Raw genomic sequence first — 19,640 nt, forward strand, 5'->3', positions numbered from 1 at the left:
GCTGGCACCATGTGTTTGTATTTGAACAGTTTTTACTCGTATCAAGTTTCTTTTGTCTGTTGACTGAAGAGAGAAGGAGAGCGTGATGCCCTGCTCCTGTTGAAGTTTCATCTTTCGAAATACGTTCGTGATGGAGATGAAAGATTATACGTTAATGAGTGAGGTATTTTGTTCAACGTCTGCTTCCAAGCTGGAAGCCAAACTATATGCTGTACGTAGATATACATGGTCCTTTTGCTTCTTCTTCCCGCTTCGTTTTTTTTATATCCCCCTTCCGAACAACTGCCTTATATCATACAACTCATCAAGACTCCCCCAAAGCCACAAGTATATATATACCTATATCCCGTAGGCCCCCGAGGAAATTCCATTTCAGCTACACCCATCCCTTTTTGTCCTTGAAGCCTATGCCCGTAACCCATTCATGACATGAAAAAAAACCATGACATCTCGTTAAATACATCAACATCAAAATTCACGCCTGCTTTCAATATAGCATGCTCTCATCGATGATTTTTCTTTCTTTATTTCGTCGCTCCTCGTCTCTTGGGGTTTCCGCGTCCGGGTCGCTTCTTGGAACCAGTCTTGGATGCGTCGGCGCCCTCGATGAATTTCAGGAGCTCGTCGATGCTGCGAGAATCCATCTGAGACGCCGCTCCACGCTGTGGTACAACGCCGGCAGTCTGAGCGGCTGTTGCAACGGGGAATTTGATGCCCGATCGGAGGCGCCTGGCTTGCACATCCTTGGCGTGCTTGGCAATGGAAACCGCGTTCTGAGTCAACTGCTCCAGCCAGCTTTCGGCCTCCTTGGTGTTCTTGTCTTCCGGACCCAGCTCGGCGAGGAAGATGTTATACGACTCGCGCATCCTGTTGACGGCCGCCTTGGAGTCGTGGTCGAGGGCGAGGGCCTGCGCCAGCTGGAACAGGAGAGTGGCCGAGTTGATTGACTGTCTGCCAAAGACGGAGTCGCACACGCGCAGCGACTCTTCGAACCAAAGCCGGGACTCGTGGTAAGCCTTAATGCCTTGCAGCATGACGGCCGCGTTGTTGATGGTCGTGATCGAGTCTGGGTGACCGGGTCCATAGATGATCTTCCACAGCTTCAGCGCGTGGATGGAATAGGCCAGCGCTGACTTGCTATCGCCAACCTGGTGCAAAAAGAGACTGAGGTTCAAGTAGTTGAGCAGCGTCTCAGCCGAGTCAACGCCGCCAGTGCGCTCGGAGACGATGATGGCCTTCCTTGCCAGCTCAACGGCGACTTCCTTGTCATCGAGCTGATAATACAGCATCGACAGGCTGTTGTAGACCTTTGCAACTTCTGGGTGCAGGATGCCGTAGATCTGCTCGTGAAGGGACAGAGATTCCAGGAGCAGCTCCTGTCCAAGCTTCTTCTGGTTCTGAAGGATGGAGATGCGTCCTGCCTCTAGGGCCTCCTCCGCGAGAGAGCTTCGGGGGCACGAGTGCTTGACCACCGGCACGACGTTGAGAACATCGTCAGGGGTAAAGGTAGAAACCACCTCAGGGGTTGGGGGGGCTGTTGGCGAGCTCTCTCTAGCCGCCTTCTTCTTCTTCTTGCTCTTTGTCTCGCTGTTCGTCTGGCCATTCGTCTGCTCTGGCTGGGCAGCGCTGACAGGGGCTTCGGCAGGGACAGCACCGCTCTCAAACGCATAGTCCTTTGCCAGCACCTGAATACCTGCTCGGATGCAGATATCACGGAGCAGTTGCACAGGGCGCAATTCATCGAACCAGTTGGCCTCGAGCTGGTAACGGAAGCGCTTCAGGACCTGCTGCTCAATCTGCTCTCGCAGCGTCTCGGGGGTGACTGATTCAAACGACAAATCAGCTTCTGGGTACAGCTCCCGGAAGGATGAATCGATGTCTGCCGTGGGCTTGTCGTTGAACCGATGACCCAGAAGACAGTTCAGGAGATGAGACACGCAAGAAGGCGCAAATGGGACGGGAAGCGAGCGCAGATAGGTGGCGGACACATGCTTGAACGCGCGAGCAACCATGTCCTGAACGCAGATTTCGCGCAGGCAGCGGAGTCGATCATTGACGGCGAGCGTCGTGATCTTTCCGAGGTATCGAATGTTGATGCCTCGCTTGTGCAGGATGCGACCAAGTGACTGGCCATCCATGGGGAAGCTAATGTCGGAATCAGTGAGCTCGCGCAGGAACTCGGGAATCACTCGGTCGCGCAGGTATTCTCCTGCAGCCCTGACCTCTTGCTCATCGGCTTCGAGCTCGGCCTTTTCTTCCTCAGTGCGAGGGGTCTGGCCGCTGAATGCGTCGGGGTTGAGGGCGAACTTGAAATCAGCCAGGTTGGGCTGCTGCTTCTCAGCCTCGGCAGCGTCGGTTTTCGCAACTTCATTCTCGTCCTTGGCCTCCTCTTTGGCTTCTTCCTTGTCCTCTTCCTTGGTCTCCTCCTTGGTCTCCTCCTCGGTCTCCTCCTTGGTCTCCTCCTTGGTATCCTCCTTGGTCTCCTCCTTGGCCTCCTCCGAAGCGTCTTCCGACTTTGGTTGGGCAATGCGGGCCAGTTCGGAGTCAATCCATTGCTTCATCTTGTAGCGTCCGAAAGAGTCCACCAACTCCGGTCGTAGGACCGTCATCCTGTGAGGGTACTCTGCGGCTTCCGTCTCTTCCCGCCATGCGACATCGAAAGGCGTAATTCGGTAAAGGTCGAGAACGTATTTGCGACCGTCCGTACCCATCAAACCCTTAGTTTCCACGCTGGCCTCGAGGTCGAATCTCTTGCCATCCTTGTCCCAAACAGGGTGGTCCTTCACCTTGAGAGCCTTGGAAAGCTGAGAGAACGGGGCGGTGAATCGCTCGTCAATGGCGACAACGTCCTTGCCATCCACCGCACCATAATCAATCTGGTGCTCACCGGGCTCACGCTGCTTGAAGATGCCCGGAACAATGCTCTGACCAACGATGCGCTTACCCAGGTAGTCGACAACCACAGTGGCAGGCGTGAACAGGCCATCAATATCCAGCTGGTTGACCAGCTGCACACCTGCAACATCCTTTCCAGTGGCGACACGAGCGGCCTCGTCGCCTCCTTCAGAGGTAAAGGTGCCAACGCCGTCTGCTCCGAAAGAATAGAAAATGTTGTTGTAGACGAAAATCTGCGCATCCCTGGTCTCTGTTGGGTTTAGAGGCGCAATCTCTCCATGGGCAATCAACACTGCACCCTTTACGGCAGCGTCGTTGTAGTCTGCGAAGAGCTTTGATGTCAAGCGCTCACGGAATACCCGGTCTTGTACGGACTCCTTCGGTAATTCCTTTGCCGATTGGAACTCCTCGTTCCAGTCACGCAATGTGTCGGTGTTATCAACGCCGGCCAGCAGATATGTCTCCTGAGGCCTCGTGATATCAGGCGAATGTGTGCAGAGGGTGGAGCTGGGAGACGGCAGAGCCCAGGGCGAGTTAGGGATGGCGTTGGTGATTTGGAAGGTGGCCAACGGGTCCCTTTGGCCGTTATGGTCCTGGAGGCTTTTGAAAGTGGCGGCGAAGGAGGGCGAAAGCAGCTCGATAAGCTTCAACAGGGAGTGCGATGACTGGCCCTTGGGTGCAGGTCGTGGGAAGGGGTCGAACTTGGCATTGGAGGATTTGTTGACAAAGAAGCCTGACACGTGAGCAGTGACTTGGAACTGCTCGCCTTCGTTGGTGGTTACAACAATGTAGAGCAAGTGTCCACGCTGTTGCAGGTGGCAAGGCGGAGGGTTCCATGATGAGAGAGCTACCATCTTGACCGTCTTGGGTGCCGGCTCAATGGGCTCAGGGATGAGGGTGGTGATGGAGGGAGTGGCCTGAAAATCATAGTCCTTGGCAAGGGGCTGGTCTTCGCTACCCTCGGTCTGGGCCGCCAGATTCTTGGTCACAGACTCGTACAGCGACAGTCCGGGAAGAATACCCTGTGCGGCATCGGAACGATTGCCCGCGGCACCGATCAGCTCTCGAATCCTGACCAGGTGGATGCGAGCTTCTTTCTCGGTATATGGGTCCGGCACCAGGCGAAATTCCGGCTCAGTGCCAAGGTCGGGAATCTCGGCCAAAGGGATGAAGTCATTGATTTTCTGGCCTTGGAACTCGAGGTGGAAGCATGTGTACTGAAAAGCCTGTGGCAGGTCGATGATGGACTGTCGAATTTCGTGAACTTGCTCTTGGGTTGATACCTAGAAGCTGTATTAATGGGAAGTGAGCAATGGTATGAAGCCTTGGTTATATGCCCACCATAATCTGCATCTTTTCGGCCTCGGGATCGGGAAGGACAATCGTGATGTTAATCACAGCTATACATGAGCAATGTTAGAACTCGAGCAACTTATAACCCGCCATTGGCCGCAGAGATCATCATTACCTTCGGCCGCGGGATCGACCTCCGCCTCCGCCTCCCCTTCAATCACAGCGTTCTCGGGAGCAGACATAGCGTTGTCATGAGACTCGTCGACAGCATTAGCTACAGGGGGGGTGTCGGTGGTTAGTTGGCTTGTCGAACTATAGTTGACTTTATACACGGAACCTCTTTACCTGGAGAGGAAGACGCAGCTTGTGCTTCGGCCGCCATTGTCATCCAAGGGGGGGAATTGAGAAAGCGGGACGGTTAAGGACGAGATACTGGAGAGCAAATAAAGAGACCAGTCATTTAAATCTTGAGCGGAAATGACTGGGACGTCTTGAGGAATTGGTTTGCAAAAGAGTCAGTCACCAGCAGGACGGCACCGGAAGAAAAAGAAAAAAGTTTTTGGACCGTGGTCCGGCAATTCGGAGCTGCGGGGTACATGGGCAGTACTTGATTCGGCTACGAAAATCATGGCGGTGCGGTTAGTACCCCACAAGTTATGGACCCTAGCTGGTCTTAGCCGTGGGCTAGAGCGGAAATGGAACAAAGTAAACAGACGCCTGTGCCTCTGCTCTTTTTGGTACACAATCAAACAATCATCACTACACAAACACGTCCATGATGCTATTCTATTAGGCGATCGATTGCTTCGTTTTTCTTTTTCTTTTTCTTTTTCTTTTTCTTTTTCTTCTTTTTATTTTTCATCTATAAATATTAACATCTTTTCCATCTTCTTTTTGGTTGCTCCTGATAATATTGCTTTATGGATTCGCTGGCGCAGGCCGCGAGACCTGCACCGTCCTCTCAACGCCATGCTACGAAATCGCGATTGTCGGTTGGCCTGAGGGGTCTAGAGTCGGACAGTTCACAGCTCTGGACTGCCGCACGATGTCAACGCCTTCTTCGACAGCTCCAGTCTCGATTGGCTTGCCTTCGACGATTAATGTCAGAGAATCGGTCTGCGCCCTCTGCTGGATCCAAGCGCGCTTCAGATGATGGACAAGAGTCGACAGCAAAGCGTGTCCGCTCTACGTATGGCCAAAGGCCAAAGAAAGCGGCGTCCACGGCAGACAAACCAGCTACAACTCCTCGACGATCAGTGCGTACCCTTGGGGCGATGAAACTGGGCAACTTGTCTCCGACATCCGAGCTCGTCGACTTCCGCACTCCTGTTTGGCGCAAGATCCGGGACCATATCGACACGCCGGCGAAGAATATCGATATCGAATACGGTTTACTGGACTCTCTTCCATCTGAACTGGTCGATGAGTTGAATTCTATCCGACGACATGTTCCAAGCGATCTATACCGCATCTACGAAGCAATATTTCATTGGCTGAATCGATTATTACACTCAACGGCCCTCCAAGTAAAGCATGCTCGTGGCAAATCACTACTTGCTATGTGTTTACGCAAAGTCCCAGCATGCATTGCAGACATAGACGCATGGGACCGGCAACAATTGAAAGAGAGCGGAGTTGAATCAGTATGGGACATGTCTGATGCAGCTTCGGATATATTTGATCAGTTGGAAGCATTGGGATCAAGTAGTTGTGGATGGCGTCCCTTACGGCTTGTAGTTCGTTCCCAGGCTGTATATCTCCTATCCAATGCCATCTTGGAGGGACTCCTTCGACCGGAATTCTGCAATATCCTCGTACGACTCTGCATTCATCTTAACGGGAATCAAGAGGCTGCTCAGCTGGTAGCCTCCATAAATAGGCGTCAAATTTCCAAGCTTCGAGCTGGGACCATTAATCTCAACGAGATCAAGGATTTTTCATCGCTCTGGGCATTGTTGGGTCCGTATAAAGGAAAGAAAATACCCGGTCCCATTTTTGAGTGTGTCTCTACCTTGATCAACAAAGGGTTGCTCTCGTCATCTTGGCTTTCTACACGACCCTTTTCTAGTTTCTGGATTTCTAGCCTCGAAGGCCTAACTTCTGGAAATGCGAAACCACATATTGTGGAATTCATGTGTATAGCTATATGGTCTCTCGCCCGAGGCCGTCGCCCGAAAGAAACTGACTGCTATGCCATCGAACAAGCCCTCATCCGCGTTGCGGCTGGTTTGACGGTCGCAGCATTAACCTTGGAGGCGCAAATTATACCTGGAGAGCAGGAGCAAAGAAGAGCAGCGTGGAGACGGCTAGTCTATGTGCTTGAATGCAGCATCTCACTTATTGCGCGGTATAGGAGCCGCAAGAGCCCTCCAGACAATGCCTCTTTTCTGCTCATTTTTGCACGCCACCTTGCAGTGGTAAACTCAGACTTGGCAAGCCCGACTTATAAAAGACGAGTTGCCGAGGAGTTTGAAAACATGGCTCACAAAATCGACGCCAATACGAACAATGGTACACAATACCAGCATACAGTTGTTCTTCTATGCACCGTCATCCAATGCCGCCGGCGCAGCAGCGCGGCTTCAAGTCAGGAAATCCTCTCCGATGTCTTTTCTAGCTTGAGCCGCCGAAAACTGCCCGACTGGTTGGGCCACGGACTCCAGAAGGACGTTGCATTTATGCTGGCGCAGAAAACTGAGGATCTTCGCGATCTAACCTTTGCCGAGAGCCTGCCTGCTACCGCATCTACCAATGCAAAGTTCAGCACCATCTTCTCGGGATGGCGATGGGAAGAGGGGATTAGTGAATGGGTGCTGCCCAGCCCCAAGCGGACCATTGACCGAGATGATGATGAATCAGTTAAATTGGCAAAGCAGAATGATGGTGAAACCGAGATTTGCTGGGACTCGGATGAGGAATTGAGCTTGGGAACTTCTCAGAGGAGAGACTCGCGGCGAATCATTACGTGTCGTAGAAAGCGGGAAGTAGGAACAATTGCTGTGAAGAAGAAGAAGAAGCAAATGAGAATCTCAGGCCTCCAAGCCGTGACAATTAGCAATTCTAATGACAAGAGCTGCGAGACCACAGTCGGTCGTATGGAGCTGGCAAAGAGCTCAGTACGACAAACAAAGCCTTTTTATGTCTTGTCGCAGCTTCATGCAGACTTTAGGGACGAAATTGACGAGCTGTTTTAGAACAATACCCCCATAGAGCAAATGATATGATATTTACCAAGGCTTAACCTAATTGAAGCTGATTGTTTCTCTGTATCGTAACACTCATGCAAGTATCGTCCTTGTACTCTCGGCTACTGATGGCACAAGGGATTCAAACAATTGTCACCAGCAGTTATTAGTAATAAGTTAGCTAATATGGGGGCGTGGCATACAGTGGGATCGCCAGGACACTGGACCTATGATGCAAGTATATCCGTTAGGTGCATGTTGTTTTTAAACCCACTTAAGCAGCACATCTCCAGCTTGTCACTGCTACGGCACTAACAATAGAGCTCCGTGATGCCATGATGCCATTTCCCTAAGGCATGGAGAGGAGGGCAAAAGTAAGCTTTGCTTTGCTCTCTTAAGTATTTGCAAGATTGCCGCTGACGATGCATTTCTCCCCCTCAGGACGTAGAGTCTCTACTCGCGACATCGACTGGCCAAAATGCCTTGGACTATGCCATACAAGCGGCCGAGCTGTACATGCGAGCAGCCGCAGAGAAGGGAATCGGTAAAGAGGAAGCATCTCGACGCCGCCGCAAATGCAAACAGCTCATCGCACTCGCCGAACGGCTCAAGAGCCAGCTGACAACGCCGTCGGCATCACCACATGCGGATGGCTTCAATATCTTGCAGGGCGCTTCACGGCTTCACGGAAGCTACTATCCCCCCTGGGGTGAAGATCCTTCAGACGCACAATTCCAGCTTGGAGATGACCCGAAGCCATTTGTGTGAGTCGTCCCATGCTTCTACGTCTCCTCGGCGTTGTGGTTGTTCAAAAGTTGGTAACAATCAATGCTAATCTAACGAAATGACCAGTGATGACACCGTATTCCCGCTTTCCGAAACCCAAATAGCCAACTTCTCGGCTTGGCGAAGACCGCACGAACTATTCGGCCCCTTCTCTGCCGGCCAAGATGGCATTCTTATGACCCAAGGCACGCGCTTCGACTTGGCGCAAGATATAACTACTGACTGCTCGGTCGTCGCTAGTCTTTCTGCCGCCGCGAGGATCTGGACTGGAAAACACGCAGTATGTAACCTGGGCATGCCATGACAGCCAAACTTATACCTAACGGCGGTGCTTCCAGGTTCTCTCCAAGATTATGCACCCATTCGACCACGAAAGAGGCCAGCCCAAACTCTCTCCTTCGGGAAAGTACATATTTCGGCTGAATTTCAACGGCTGTGCTCGACGAGTCGTCATAGATGACAGGTTGCCGTCTTCGGGCACAGATCGAGCCCTCTTTGTCATCAATCGACATAATCCTCGGTTGATATGGCCAGCTTTGCTCGAGAAAGCCTACCTCAAAGTACGGGGTGGCTATGATTTTCCCGGCAGCAATTCAGGGACTGATCTTTGGGTCCTCACGGGGTGGATACCCGAGCAATTATTCCTCCAAAGGTATGGGTTCGCGTCTCCAGACTCGGAGAGAGAAGATTATTCACATGATACCTTACAGGGAGGACTTTGACATAGACGAGGCATGGAATCGGGTCAAGACGGCTTACGACATGGGCGACGTTGTCATTACGCTGGGTACAGGCCACGTCTCTACAGAAGAGGAAGATATAATGGGCCTCGTTGGGGAGCATGATTATGCTGTGCAGGATCTCGATTCATCAAACCGCAAATTCCTAGTGAAGAATCCTTGGTCACACGGTCAGACGTGGACAGGAAAAGGGTGGTCCGCCATCCACGGCTCCGTAGGGACCAAGTTTGACTCTTCATCGTCTGAGGCGAGCGATGAGGATGCTGATTCGCCCTCTGCGGGCACCATCTGGCTGGCTATTGAGGACATAGCGCAGCATTTCGATTCCATGTATCTCAACTGGAACCCAGCCTTGTTTTCCCATCGCCAAGAGCGCCATTTTGCTTGGGACATCCCTACCAAAGACTTTGCGGCGTCGTTGGTGCGAAACCCGCAGTTCTCCATCATCTCGCCTACAGGGGGGACGGTATGGATCTTATTGAGCCGCCATTTTGCAGATCCTGAGCTCGAAATTGCGCGCAACAAGTCTGGCTCTCTAGCTGCCGTGGCTAGTCAGCTGGGCTACATGAGCATTCTAGTGTTTGATCATCAAGGCAAAAGAGTCCAGCTCAGCGACGGAGCGACATACTGTGGGCCTTATGTTGACTCTCCCCAGACGCTGGCGCGGATTGAGAGCAGGGCCAACAAGGCATACACTGTCGTCATTGACCAGCAGGCACTGCCTTTGCCCAGCTACACTTTCTCGTTTTTCATCTTCTCAAATGGGCCAGTACACGTCAAAGAGGCTGAAGAGAAGATGACGCACTTTACAGAACAAAGCGGTTGCTGGAATAGACGGACGGCTGGGGGGAATTCATCATGCACGACTTATTTTCTGAATCCTCAGTACAAGCTGTCGGTTCCTCGCGCCACCCCCATATCCACCCTGTTATCTACAGGTAACCGAGATGTTCACGTCCATGTTGATTTGCTCTGGGCGCGAGGAAAGCGTGCAAATACCGTCAAAACGAAGGACCTAGTTGTTTCATCGGGAGAGTATCGTCGAGGCTGTGCCATCGCTGAACTGGATATGCTTGAAGCCGGAGATTACACTCTGGTTTGCTCAACCTTTGAAGCGCAGCAGACGGCCGACTTTACACTACGGATCGGATCCATAACGCCAATTACTCTAGAACCTATCCCGGCTAATACAGCAGGAAAACTACGAACACCTATATCACCATTCACTTTGGGAGGAGAAGGACAACGCTGGAGGGTCCCCATCAGCGCTTCATGGGTAACTCGGGCTGTTGTATCTATTCGAAGTCTGCCTCCTCTGTCGGAGGCTCCGTATCACGACACACGCTCCTTGCCAGCTGTCATGATCCGTATCTCGGTTGTCGATGCCTCAGAGTCGGAGCCACGGATCCTAGCGGAGTCCAGGGGAGGGTTGGAAGACTCTGGGGCCATCATTCAGACTCCCGAATTCGACATTGAGCCGACGAATCCAAGTCACGGACCGAGATATCTCGTCATCGAGAGTCTATGGGGACACCGAGCGATCCAGGAGCTTTGCGGGGACGTCTTTAGCGACTCTCCCATCCAAATTGGCGACTGGGGAGTCTAACCGTCACATGTTTTTTTTTTTTGATTTCGGAACCTGTGCACTCAGAGCTATCACTAGAATAGCTGTGTTAGAAATTTGGGATACATATCCATTGATTAGGACAGCCATGAAGCGTGTACATGTACAGTACTATAGTATCTATAGCCATATAATAGAAATAGCGTTGAGTTATACAAAAAAAAAAAAAAGCAAAAATCAGATTACCTTTATGCAAACACCACTGGATCAGCTCTTCACCAAGGGCGTGATTTGCGCGGCATTCTTTGCAATGTCGGCTGTGGCTGTCGACGCTGCAATGGCGCTCCGCGCCCTGGATAGGCTGAGGGACTTCAAGTATCTCAACAGTAACACGTAGAGTAATTCCACCCTGTAGACAAAAGTATTAGCCATACGGTCTAGAACCATTGACAGAACTTGGAACGGTCTTACTTTTCTTTTGTCATCATCAAAATGCCCTGGACAAGGAGGCCCTTGAGAATCTGGGGGCCCATTCCCTTGAAGAGGCCAAGGACACCTTCGCGCTCGATGATGAACCGCATGACCTCGATGAAGCTCTTGAACGGCTTTCCCTTTCTCTCCGGAGGCGGTTTCGACTGCAGGCCCACCTTGGCGACGATCAGGGGCTGGGTACATATCGTTGCCAGAGCTTTCGACATGGCACCCAGGACTATGGATTGTTAGACGCGGCAAATGTGTTTTGATGTCTAGATAGATGACTTACGGAAAGCCTCCCAAGGCTTCAGCTTGCTCTTCCCCGGGAAGAGGATGCCTTTGAGCCGCTCGTAAGCACCGTATGTGATGGCTGGGTTGACGACGAGAACGAGACTGGCCTTGAGGCCCCTCCAAAGCCCGCTGACGCCATCCGGTCCCTCGATGACCTCCTGGGCCGTGGCGAGAAGGCCCTTTCTGTCCGCCTTGGCAGCGGTCTGCTGGCGAGTCGTCACAACGGCCACGGGGATCGTAAACAGCTGTGCCAAAGCACCCGCAACGGCACCTAGGGAGAGCTCGATGGCGGTGGAGGGCGCCGCGGAGGGGCCGGCCGACTTTGTGTAGAGCGTCCTGGCGACGGTGTACCAGTAGAAGTAGGCAAAGTTGGTGGAGGCAACGCCCACGAGGGAGCCGTTCATGCCGGCGTAGAGGCCCTGGATGCCCTCATCCGCGACGATCCGTGAGATGGCATCCCAGGTCGAGGTGTAGTGTACCGAATCGCCGTCGCTGTCGGACTTGTCGGTGGAGCGCACCTGGACCTGCAGGCGCGTCTTGACGCTGGTCGTCGTAAAACGAATCAGCAACGAGTAGTTTGACCGCGGACGGGGAAAAGCAAAAACTTACATGTCGAGAGGATATACCAGGGCGTTTGCTATGACGGCTCCGGTTGCGCCGGCGACAGCGCCGCCCCAGGGCGAGATGGCAGGCTTGGATTGAGCCATTGTATTGTGAAGGAGTAAAAAAAATAGGTTGGTTTAGACTTGGAGCAAGTGCTTACTTGCTTGGTGCTACTTACACATGCAATGGATGATTCTATGACCTACTTTTGAAACAATGCAATGGAGAGAGAAGAAGGAAAAAATGCAAGATGCCCAAGGGATGTTTACGGAGAGAAGATTGGAAATATACAAGAGACTAGCAGAAGATTTAGATCTACTCGTTCCGGTGGCAGTTCTTAGTCTCGATCATGTCACTCCGGTTCAGGCTGCACGATTAGATAGACCTCGGCTGCTGGATTTCCTGGAGTCGCGACTCGGTAAGGTACCGGCGTGGGTCGGCGCGGCATTTTAGCCGAGGTCGAGACGGCTAACAATATAAGGCGACGGGGAAGCGTGCGAGCTGTAGTGATGGGAAGATGTGCTGTTTGTATGGAGATGGATTGGCTATCTTTCCTTTATACATGGTAGTCTGGTGCATTGGTTGGTTGTGGTTGTGGGTTGTGTACATGTCAATTTTGATTTTATTATTTTATTTTATTTTTTAATTATTCTTTTTTTCCTTTTTCTTTTTTTTTTCTCTTCCAATCTTCTTCATACTTACATCACATGGATATGGCACGCCAAGCAAAAAGCCACGTTCATTCTGCCGCCGTCTGGCGTGTGTGCTAGGTAAATTAATTAATTGCACCAGGCAAATGCATCCTTGACACTGGCGCCCATCAAGGTAATATAGGCACAGAAGCAAAAAGTCCACTCACCTTATCACAGCACAGCAAAACGGCATGCCTCGACAGTTGCACTATGACCGTTTGGGTCAGGTCGTCAATGCACACAAGCGCGGTAGTATCATCGTGGCTGTGGCTGTACATACAGAAATCCATACCCTTGGCCTTGGGCTGACGGCAAGCTGCTCGACACTGGACTCTTCCTCTCTGTGCTGTGCCGCCTGGGGGTCCGCATCTTCGTCCAGTCGTACCAATGGCGCAGCCGCTGCCTCCACGGCCTATCACCGTCGATACTCAGCTGTGCCATGGACTCCATCCCACGACATACAGCTGCTGCTTTCCCCCCTCTCACTCCTTGCCTTGTGCCTCGTCCGTTTGGCACTGCTTTGCCTTGCCTTGCCTTGCTCTGCTCTGCACGTAGCGACGCGCTCGCCTTGGATTGACTGACCACATCCCTCTCATAACTTGCTCTCGGGGCGGTTAGCGTGTCGACAATCGCTCGCGCCATCACGGACCTGCGTCTGTTGCTTTGCTTTTGCCTGCAAATGCGGCCTCTCGCTCTCTTGGTATGCGCTAAAACCACTTTGCCGCCTAATTGCCCATCCCCCGCCATCGTCCAACTCTCGGCTGAGATTTTGCCCATCTACAGTAACAGCTCGCTGCTATCCCCTTGATTCGATCCAGCTCGAGCGAGGCCCCCTTTCGCGTATCGTTTTCGCATGTCGTTTCGGCTGTCTGATATTGATTTCTTGCATCGCATTGTCCCTCCTCCGCCTTTTCGGCGTCCTCTCGCCTCACTTTGCCGTAACAAGTCAACCGCCCTCTCCTGGTAGCTTTGAATCAAGGCACGCTTGGTGTCTAGAAAGATACCCGGCCAGGTTCACGTGCCTGCGCAAAAGCACAACGCGCGCATACATAAGCTGGCGCGGGGGGTAGCAATTCCCATCACAGGGGGACGGCTGGGAGGATATCCGGGAGACAAAGGATCCGTAGAGACACAATAGAGGGACTTTACGGTCCCCATCCAATCTGCCCCAGCTCTGGACTCGCGTCGTTCTAGCCAAGCGGGCTGCTTTAAAAAGAAAGAGAGAAGAGACGAAACCAAGGGAACACAAGAGAAGGAGAAGAGGGAAAGGAGAGAGGGAAAAAAGACGAGAGTGGGTGTGAGAGAGGGAAAAAAAAAAGGAGCGGCAGGGCTTCGTGTGTCCCGATCCCGTCAGCTCAGCGCAAAAGAGTGTCTCGCGTCCACACCACCACGTTACCATAGCCCCCGCATGCCCAAGGGTGCCATGGAGAGCTGACCGATGACTTCTTGGACAACTGAACTATGAACACGGCTCCGCACCGACAAAGCACGCACCAAGGTCAATGCCAGGAACGCTCGATGCAGCTAGACTCCGTCACCTATGATCCAGATGAGGTTCTTTCACCAGGCACTCCTCAGATGAAAGCAGTGCATCCCAAGCTCGAACTCACCGAGAGCCCTCCTCCGGAAATACCAAGCGCTCAAGTCAGTTTCAGCCCTCCTCTTCTCGACGGATTTCCCAAGTCTAATCGCCCAAAGATCCGGCCCGTCTCTGGTGATGCTGTGCTTGTCGCCTACCTCGGCGGCGGCAGTCACCCCGAGATAGCTCAAGCTGCTAGCCACCAGGCATTGCCTGGCGCAGACGAGGGCTCCTTTGAGTTCTCCGATGGTGAAGATGATGCCTCGCAAAAGAGTCCATCGCGAGACGCCAACCCCAACCTCCCGGAAGCCGACATTATCCAGCGGCCGGATGGCGCCGCTACGGCCCTGCGGGCCGTTGCCGCCGATGCTTTAGCTGCGGGTGGCCACCTCTCCGGGGAAGATAAGCCCAGTGTTGATCTGTCAGCCTCTACTTACCAGCTCTCCATTCATGACGATGCCGTGTCCAGCCCCAAACGCGAAGTCAAGAGCCCGCTCCTGGGTGTGCATCTCAGCCTGTTGTCGCCGTTGCCCCCTTTGCAAATAGACTCTCCCAAGTATGATGGCGTGAACGGCCCGAGCCTGCCTTCAATACGAACCACGCTGGGCGATATCAACAACCTCCCGACGGACATGCCAACGCCAAACGACAACAGAGACTTGCCAGGACGTCACACCGGCGATGCGCGAACCTTTTCTCGCTCCCCTACCGTAGGTGTCCCACGCTTCTCGTCAATGTCAACCGGCAGTCGTGCGTCGCATCCAATTTCTCCCAGCGAGTCGTATCAACGCAGCTTCCCATCTCCCAACTCCCTTCCCGCCTCCAGCCCCGACAACTTCGCGACCAATGGATCAATGCATCGCTCTCCCGCCGAGTATCCAAACAACAGCGCCTCCAGCAACACCCACCAACCGGGCTACACCAACATAGCCTCCGTAGCGGATCGCATGAGCATCGACGGAATAACTAACCCCCAGGTTGGGAGCTACAGCTGCACATATCCCGGGTGCACTGCTCCGCCGTTCCAAACTCAATATCTTCTCAATTCTCACGCTAATGTGCATTCTTCAGTCCGTCCTCACTACTGCCCCGTGCAAGGCTGTCCTCGTGCTGAAGGGGGAAAGGGATTCAAACGGAAGAATGAGATGATTCGGCATGGTCTGGTCCACGACTCTCCCGGATATGTCTGCCCCTTTTGCGCAGACAGAGAACACAAATATCCCCGGCCGGACAATCTCCAGAGGTAAGGTTCCCGCGCGCGCACACACACACAAGTTCGAGTTTCCATGCCCTGCCATCCATCAATCAAAGCGGGCGCAAACCCCTCCAGTGCCCTAAGCTTCCATATGGGGAGGGGATACTGATGACAAAGGATCAACCAATATTGACTTTTCGCCCATTGCAGACACGTTCGCGTTCATCATATTGATAAAAACAAGGACGACCCCCTGCTGAGGGATGTATTAGCGCAACGTCCAGACGGTCCAAACAGAGGCCGACGAAGGAGAGCACAAGCCTAGGGTCCAGTACTCAACTCAGTCGTCATTCTGCGCTCTTCGATTCGATTCACCAAATTTTGCGGCGGCATCCGAGAAGAATACCATCGTTTCACCCAATTTTCACCCAACAACTGTCATCACCGATAAAAAGGGATTTCGTTACATGAGATATCACTGGCGCACATGGAAAGGAACGGAAATGTTTATACCTACTATAGTATGGTTCACAGGAAAGCAAGCATGGAGTCTTGTAGTATTTATGAGTATTGAGGGAGCCTGGGATAGTGTTATATTAATTGCGGGCGATGGCGCACCAGATCCTAATGAGTTATCAAAATCAAAGCGCTGCAAGCGTTCGTTGCCGTTCATGCCGAACACGACAGGTACCCTCTTGTTGATTCTCTTGTCGTTTGACCATGCAACTCCTTCCAAGCCACCATGTGGCAGGTACCTGATGAGACAGCTTCTACTACGAATAGGTACATCCCAACGGAGGCACGGCATTTCCCTTCCCAAGATTGGATGCTATAGGTAATGGCAGGTGGCAGTTCAGGCTTTGATCTCTCTTCCGATAGGGGCAGTTGCGCAGCTGCATCGTCCTGGCGTCCCCTATAAGCCGGTATGCCGAGCACCAAATCGCCTGTTATGGACTGAAATGACGATCTTTTTCACGGTGGCTGCAAGGCAGGAGCAGGAGACACGGCAGTGCTGCCAGATGGCAACCGGTTGCTTCCTCTCTGGGCGAGCTGCCCCTTTCCCTAAAGCCCAGCGCGATGGAAGGCAGGGCAAGAGCACGGGGAAAGTAGGGCAACAGCTCGCGAAATTTTCCCTTCTGCATATTTGGCAGCAACTGCCCAGGCGCGTCGTTTCGACCCAACTTGTGCAGGTCATCTCACGAGCTCCTCACTCGTGAGCAAGTTATCACTTTCACTTTCTCCTCCACAGCGCGCACGCTGCATTTTTCTCTTCACTGCTGCACACTCCGTCAGGCGGAGAAGCATCACAGCACTCACAGCTACTTACTTCTCCCATTTCCGTCATTCAGGACACACAAGCTTACTTCACTCCCAGGCCTCATCTCTCATCTGCAGCCATCATCACGCATTGGTTTGGAAACTCTCTGCAATGGCGCATCAGGTCGACAATCCGTCGTCTCCTCGGTCGTCGAGCGGAGGAGCCGATTCCTTCAAGGGAACGCCTGACACTCGATTGACCTCGATGACCCCGGATGACGGCTCAAAGTCGTCCACTCTGCTCAAGAGCTTTGCCCGTTCGGCTGCTGTCGCCACGTCGCCAGCAAGGCTTCCCGCCGGTGGCTTTCGCGGTACCGTTTCCCACCTGGACAAGGATCCCTTCATCACCTCCATCCAGGGTGTTGGCACCAGGTTGTCGCCCACGGCATCGGCATTTAGCCCTTTTGTCGGCAATACCTACGTGCGACTGCCCAATGGAGAGGGCCCCATTTCCGCTGCCTTGAGCACCGACATGGGACTCTCAAGGATCCTTGTCATCTCGTCGCCGGTTCAGGTATCTGCGCATGAAGTAGAGGCTCTTCTAATGGTGAGTATGCGAACAACTCCTCATTCACTTGGCGAATACTGACAATGCTATTTGTGTTCAGGATCTAGGAAAAGATGGCAATCCCACTTACGGGGCGAGAAGCTTCAAGGCTCACAGCAGCGGTGTCTTTGTATACTTTACAGACATCAGAGATGCTTGTGCCTCTCAGACGAATCTCCATCAAGCTGATAAAGACTGGAAAGTTGCCTTTGCCAATCCGACACGCAACATTGCCCAGTCCCAGGGCACCCACATGGAGATGGGACAGAGTGCAGGTATGTCAGGACCCTATCATCCGATTCGGTTGGATAGATTTGCTAACTATGCAGCCGGCATCTCTCACACAGGTCAGATTATGGTCTTTGTTGTGGTTCCTCCAGGAGCTATGGTTGATCCAGTCCAAACTATGGGAGTGGCTCATCGATTCTTGCAATCGCACGGCCGCCTGTTTGCTTTTGTCAGGCAGTCTACTTTCCCAAACGGCTCTTTCAGAGCTGTTGCTGAGTTTTGTGACACCACTGCCGCCTTTCCCGTCATACAAGCGTGTAGCGGCGGTATCTCCACAGAGGTTTGTCATTGTCCTTGACCTTGCAACGAGCATTCATATTAATGTTTGAAACTACTTAGGGTATTCAGCTCTTCGCATCAGCATACACCGCCGATGCCTTCTCTGCTGCCGCGCTCACCGAAGCTGTAGAGGAGATGGCTGTCAGCAAAAGGCCAGATGATTCAGACCAACGGTTTGGTTCTGTGAGCTCCAACTCCTCTCAAGCCGGTCAGGGTGATCCACACTATAACGCACCTATTGCCATGTACCCCTTCATGTTCCAAGCACCATTCACCCCGGCTGTGCCGTATATGCTGGACTCCTTCGTCCCGGCGGCGCAGACAGGCTCGGGGAGCCCATTGACCCCATTTGCTCCGCAGTATCCCATCTTCGGAACTCTGTATCAGACGCCACCCTCTCCGGCTCTCACGGCCCACAACAGCTACAGTCCTTCGAGGACCTTTTCGGGTGCTGCTGAGCGAGCCGATGCTCGCCGACAGAATGCTATGAGAATTAGCCGTTCCACCTATCATAGCACTACAACTCATCATAACCACGTTGACATCAATCGTATCCGCGATGGCATCGATGTCCGCACTACGGTAAGTTCATACAGCATATACATCGGAAATCTAGCTGACTTCTTTCTTGCAGATTATGCTTCGTAATATCCCCAACAAGGTAGACCAAGCCATGCTTAAAAGAATCATTGATGAGTCTAGCTGGGGAAAGTACGATTTTATGTACCTTCGCATCGATTTTGCCAACGACTGCAAGTGAGTTATTGTGACTTTGGTTCATGCGAGCTTTACAAGTGCTGACAATCGTGAGCAGCGTCGGATATGCATTCATTAACTTTGTAGACGTGAGTCCCATCTCCCCCATTCGACTCTACCATTCACTAACTTCTGGTTGCAGCCTCTGGATATAATCGATGTCAGTACAATTTGAATACAATGAGTGTACTTTGTGGGGGCTGGTACTGACTTCATTCACCCAGTTTGTCAATGCTCGCGGAAACCAACGCTGGTATGCTTCCTCACTGGTATTTTACTGATTCCCTAGCACATTGACACTTGATATAGGAACTGCTTCAAAAGCGACAAGGTGGCAGAGATCTCATATGCCAGTAAGTCGGCCTCAGCAGTGTCTTGTGACCCGTTATGCTGACACAAATCGTACAGCTATCCAGGGAAAGGACTGCTTGGTGCAGAAGTTTCGAAACAGTTCTGTGATGCTGGAGGCTCCGCACTACCGCCCCAAGGTAAGCTTTTGCCGAGACTTTCTCTGGAATATCACTGTGTGGGATGATAGCTAACAAAGTCTAGCTTTATTATACCTCTAATGGACCAATGCCAGACCTTGCCGGACAGGAAGAGCCGTTTCCCGAACCTGACAACCAGTCAAAGATGAAGCGAAGCTGCGAAAACGCTGAGCATGTTGGTGAGTTACACGCCTGTGCCTGTATCAAGGTATTTTAAACTGACTCCTTCCAGGACTTTTCACGCCCAATGCTGGACAGCATTTCCGTGATGAGCAACGCCGCCGGCGATCCCAATATGACCGAGGTACTCGTCTTGCAGCCCTTGAGGAGTACGACTATGAGACGGCCATTCAGCATCTTTACGGCAGCGCGACCCAGTGAGTGAAGCTATGACGAACTAACTTGCCCCTTATTGGCAAAGGACTCTCGACTATTTTGCGACATTGAAGTTTACTGATTCCATTTGTGATGATTGTTTTTTCCCGCTTTTTTTTCTCGTTACGCACAACGCAAATTGCTATTTATCGGTTGATAACCATGATTTCACGTGGTGAGATGAGAACACGTAGTTTGACAGACAGAGAACAGAGTCCGTTCATAGTTCAATACACATTTTGTTGAAGGAGAAAATAACAACGCTTAATATCATTGCCATGAGGCTGACATCT

General features: G+C 52.2%; 5 protein-coding genes across 5 annotated transcripts; 3 read left to right on the plus strand and 2 right to left on the minus strand.

Annotated features, from left to right (window-relative positions):
* Positions 1–524: 524 nt before the first annotated feature.
* On the minus strand, positions 525–4,570 carry Triagg1_9082 (uncharacterized protein; the record flags this gene model as incomplete). The annotated part of the gene is made up of 4 exons (XM_062904000.1): positions 525–4,178; positions 4,237–4,295; positions 4,364–4,462; positions 4,534–4,570. 4 exons carry the CDS (start codon positions 4,568–4,570, stop codon positions 525–527), a joined length of 3,849 nt encoding a protein of 1,282 aa, XP_062752026.1.
* Positions 4,571–5,288: 718 nt separating this feature from the next.
* On the plus strand, positions 5,289–10,505 carry Triagg1_9083 (uncharacterized protein; the record flags this gene model as incomplete). Its single annotated transcript, XM_062904001.1, has 5 exons — positions 5,289–7,304; positions 7,815–8,137; positions 8,226–8,439; positions 8,498–8,811; positions 8,870–10,505. The coding sequence occupies 5 exons, from the start codon at positions 5,289–5,291 to the stop codon at positions 10,503–10,505; spliced, it is 4,503 nt and encodes a 1,500-aa protein (XP_062752027.1).
* A 225-nt stretch (positions 10,506–10,730) lies between these two features.
* Positions 10,731–11,935, minus strand: Triagg1_9084 (uncharacterized protein; the record flags this gene model as incomplete). The annotated part of the gene is made up of 4 exons (XM_062904002.1): positions 10,731–10,872; positions 10,935–11,172; positions 11,227–11,771; positions 11,838–11,935. The coding sequence occupies 4 exons, from the start codon at positions 11,933–11,935 to the stop codon at positions 10,731–10,733; spliced, it is 1,023 nt and encodes a 340-aa protein (XP_062752028.1).
* Positions 11,936–13,984: 2,049 nt separating this feature from the next.
* Positions 13,985–15,349, plus strand: Triagg1_9085 (uncharacterized protein; the record flags this gene model as incomplete). The annotated part of the gene is made up of 1 exon (XM_062904003.1): positions 13,985–15,349. One exon carries the CDS (start codon positions 13,985–13,987, stop codon positions 15,347–15,349), a length of 1,365 nt encoding a protein of 454 aa, XP_062752029.1.
* A 1,377-nt stretch (positions 15,350–16,726) lies between these two features.
* Positions 16,727–19,353, plus strand: Triagg1_9086 (uncharacterized protein; the record flags this gene model as incomplete). Its single annotated transcript, XM_062904004.1, has 12 exons — positions 16,727–17,161; positions 17,223–17,436; positions 17,491–17,729; positions 17,789–18,310; positions 18,363–18,484; positions 18,543–18,573; positions 18,627–18,644; positions 18,709–18,737; positions 18,794–18,837; positions 18,893–18,972; positions 19,037–19,151; positions 19,205–19,353. The coding sequence occupies 12 exons, from the start codon at positions 16,727–16,729 to the stop codon at positions 19,351–19,353; spliced, it is 1,998 nt and encodes a 665-aa protein (XP_062752030.1).
* Positions 19,354–19,640: the final 287 nt, after the last annotated feature.

The sequence above is a fragment of the Trichoderma aggressivum genome (genome assembly GCF_033847375.1).
Source record: "Trichoderma aggressivum f. europaeum strain CBS 100526 chromosome Unknown scaffold_048, whole genome shotgun sequence".
Classification (NCBI taxonomy): Eukaryota; Fungi; Ascomycota; class Sordariomycetes; order Hypocreales; family Hypocreaceae; genus Trichoderma; species Trichoderma aggressivum.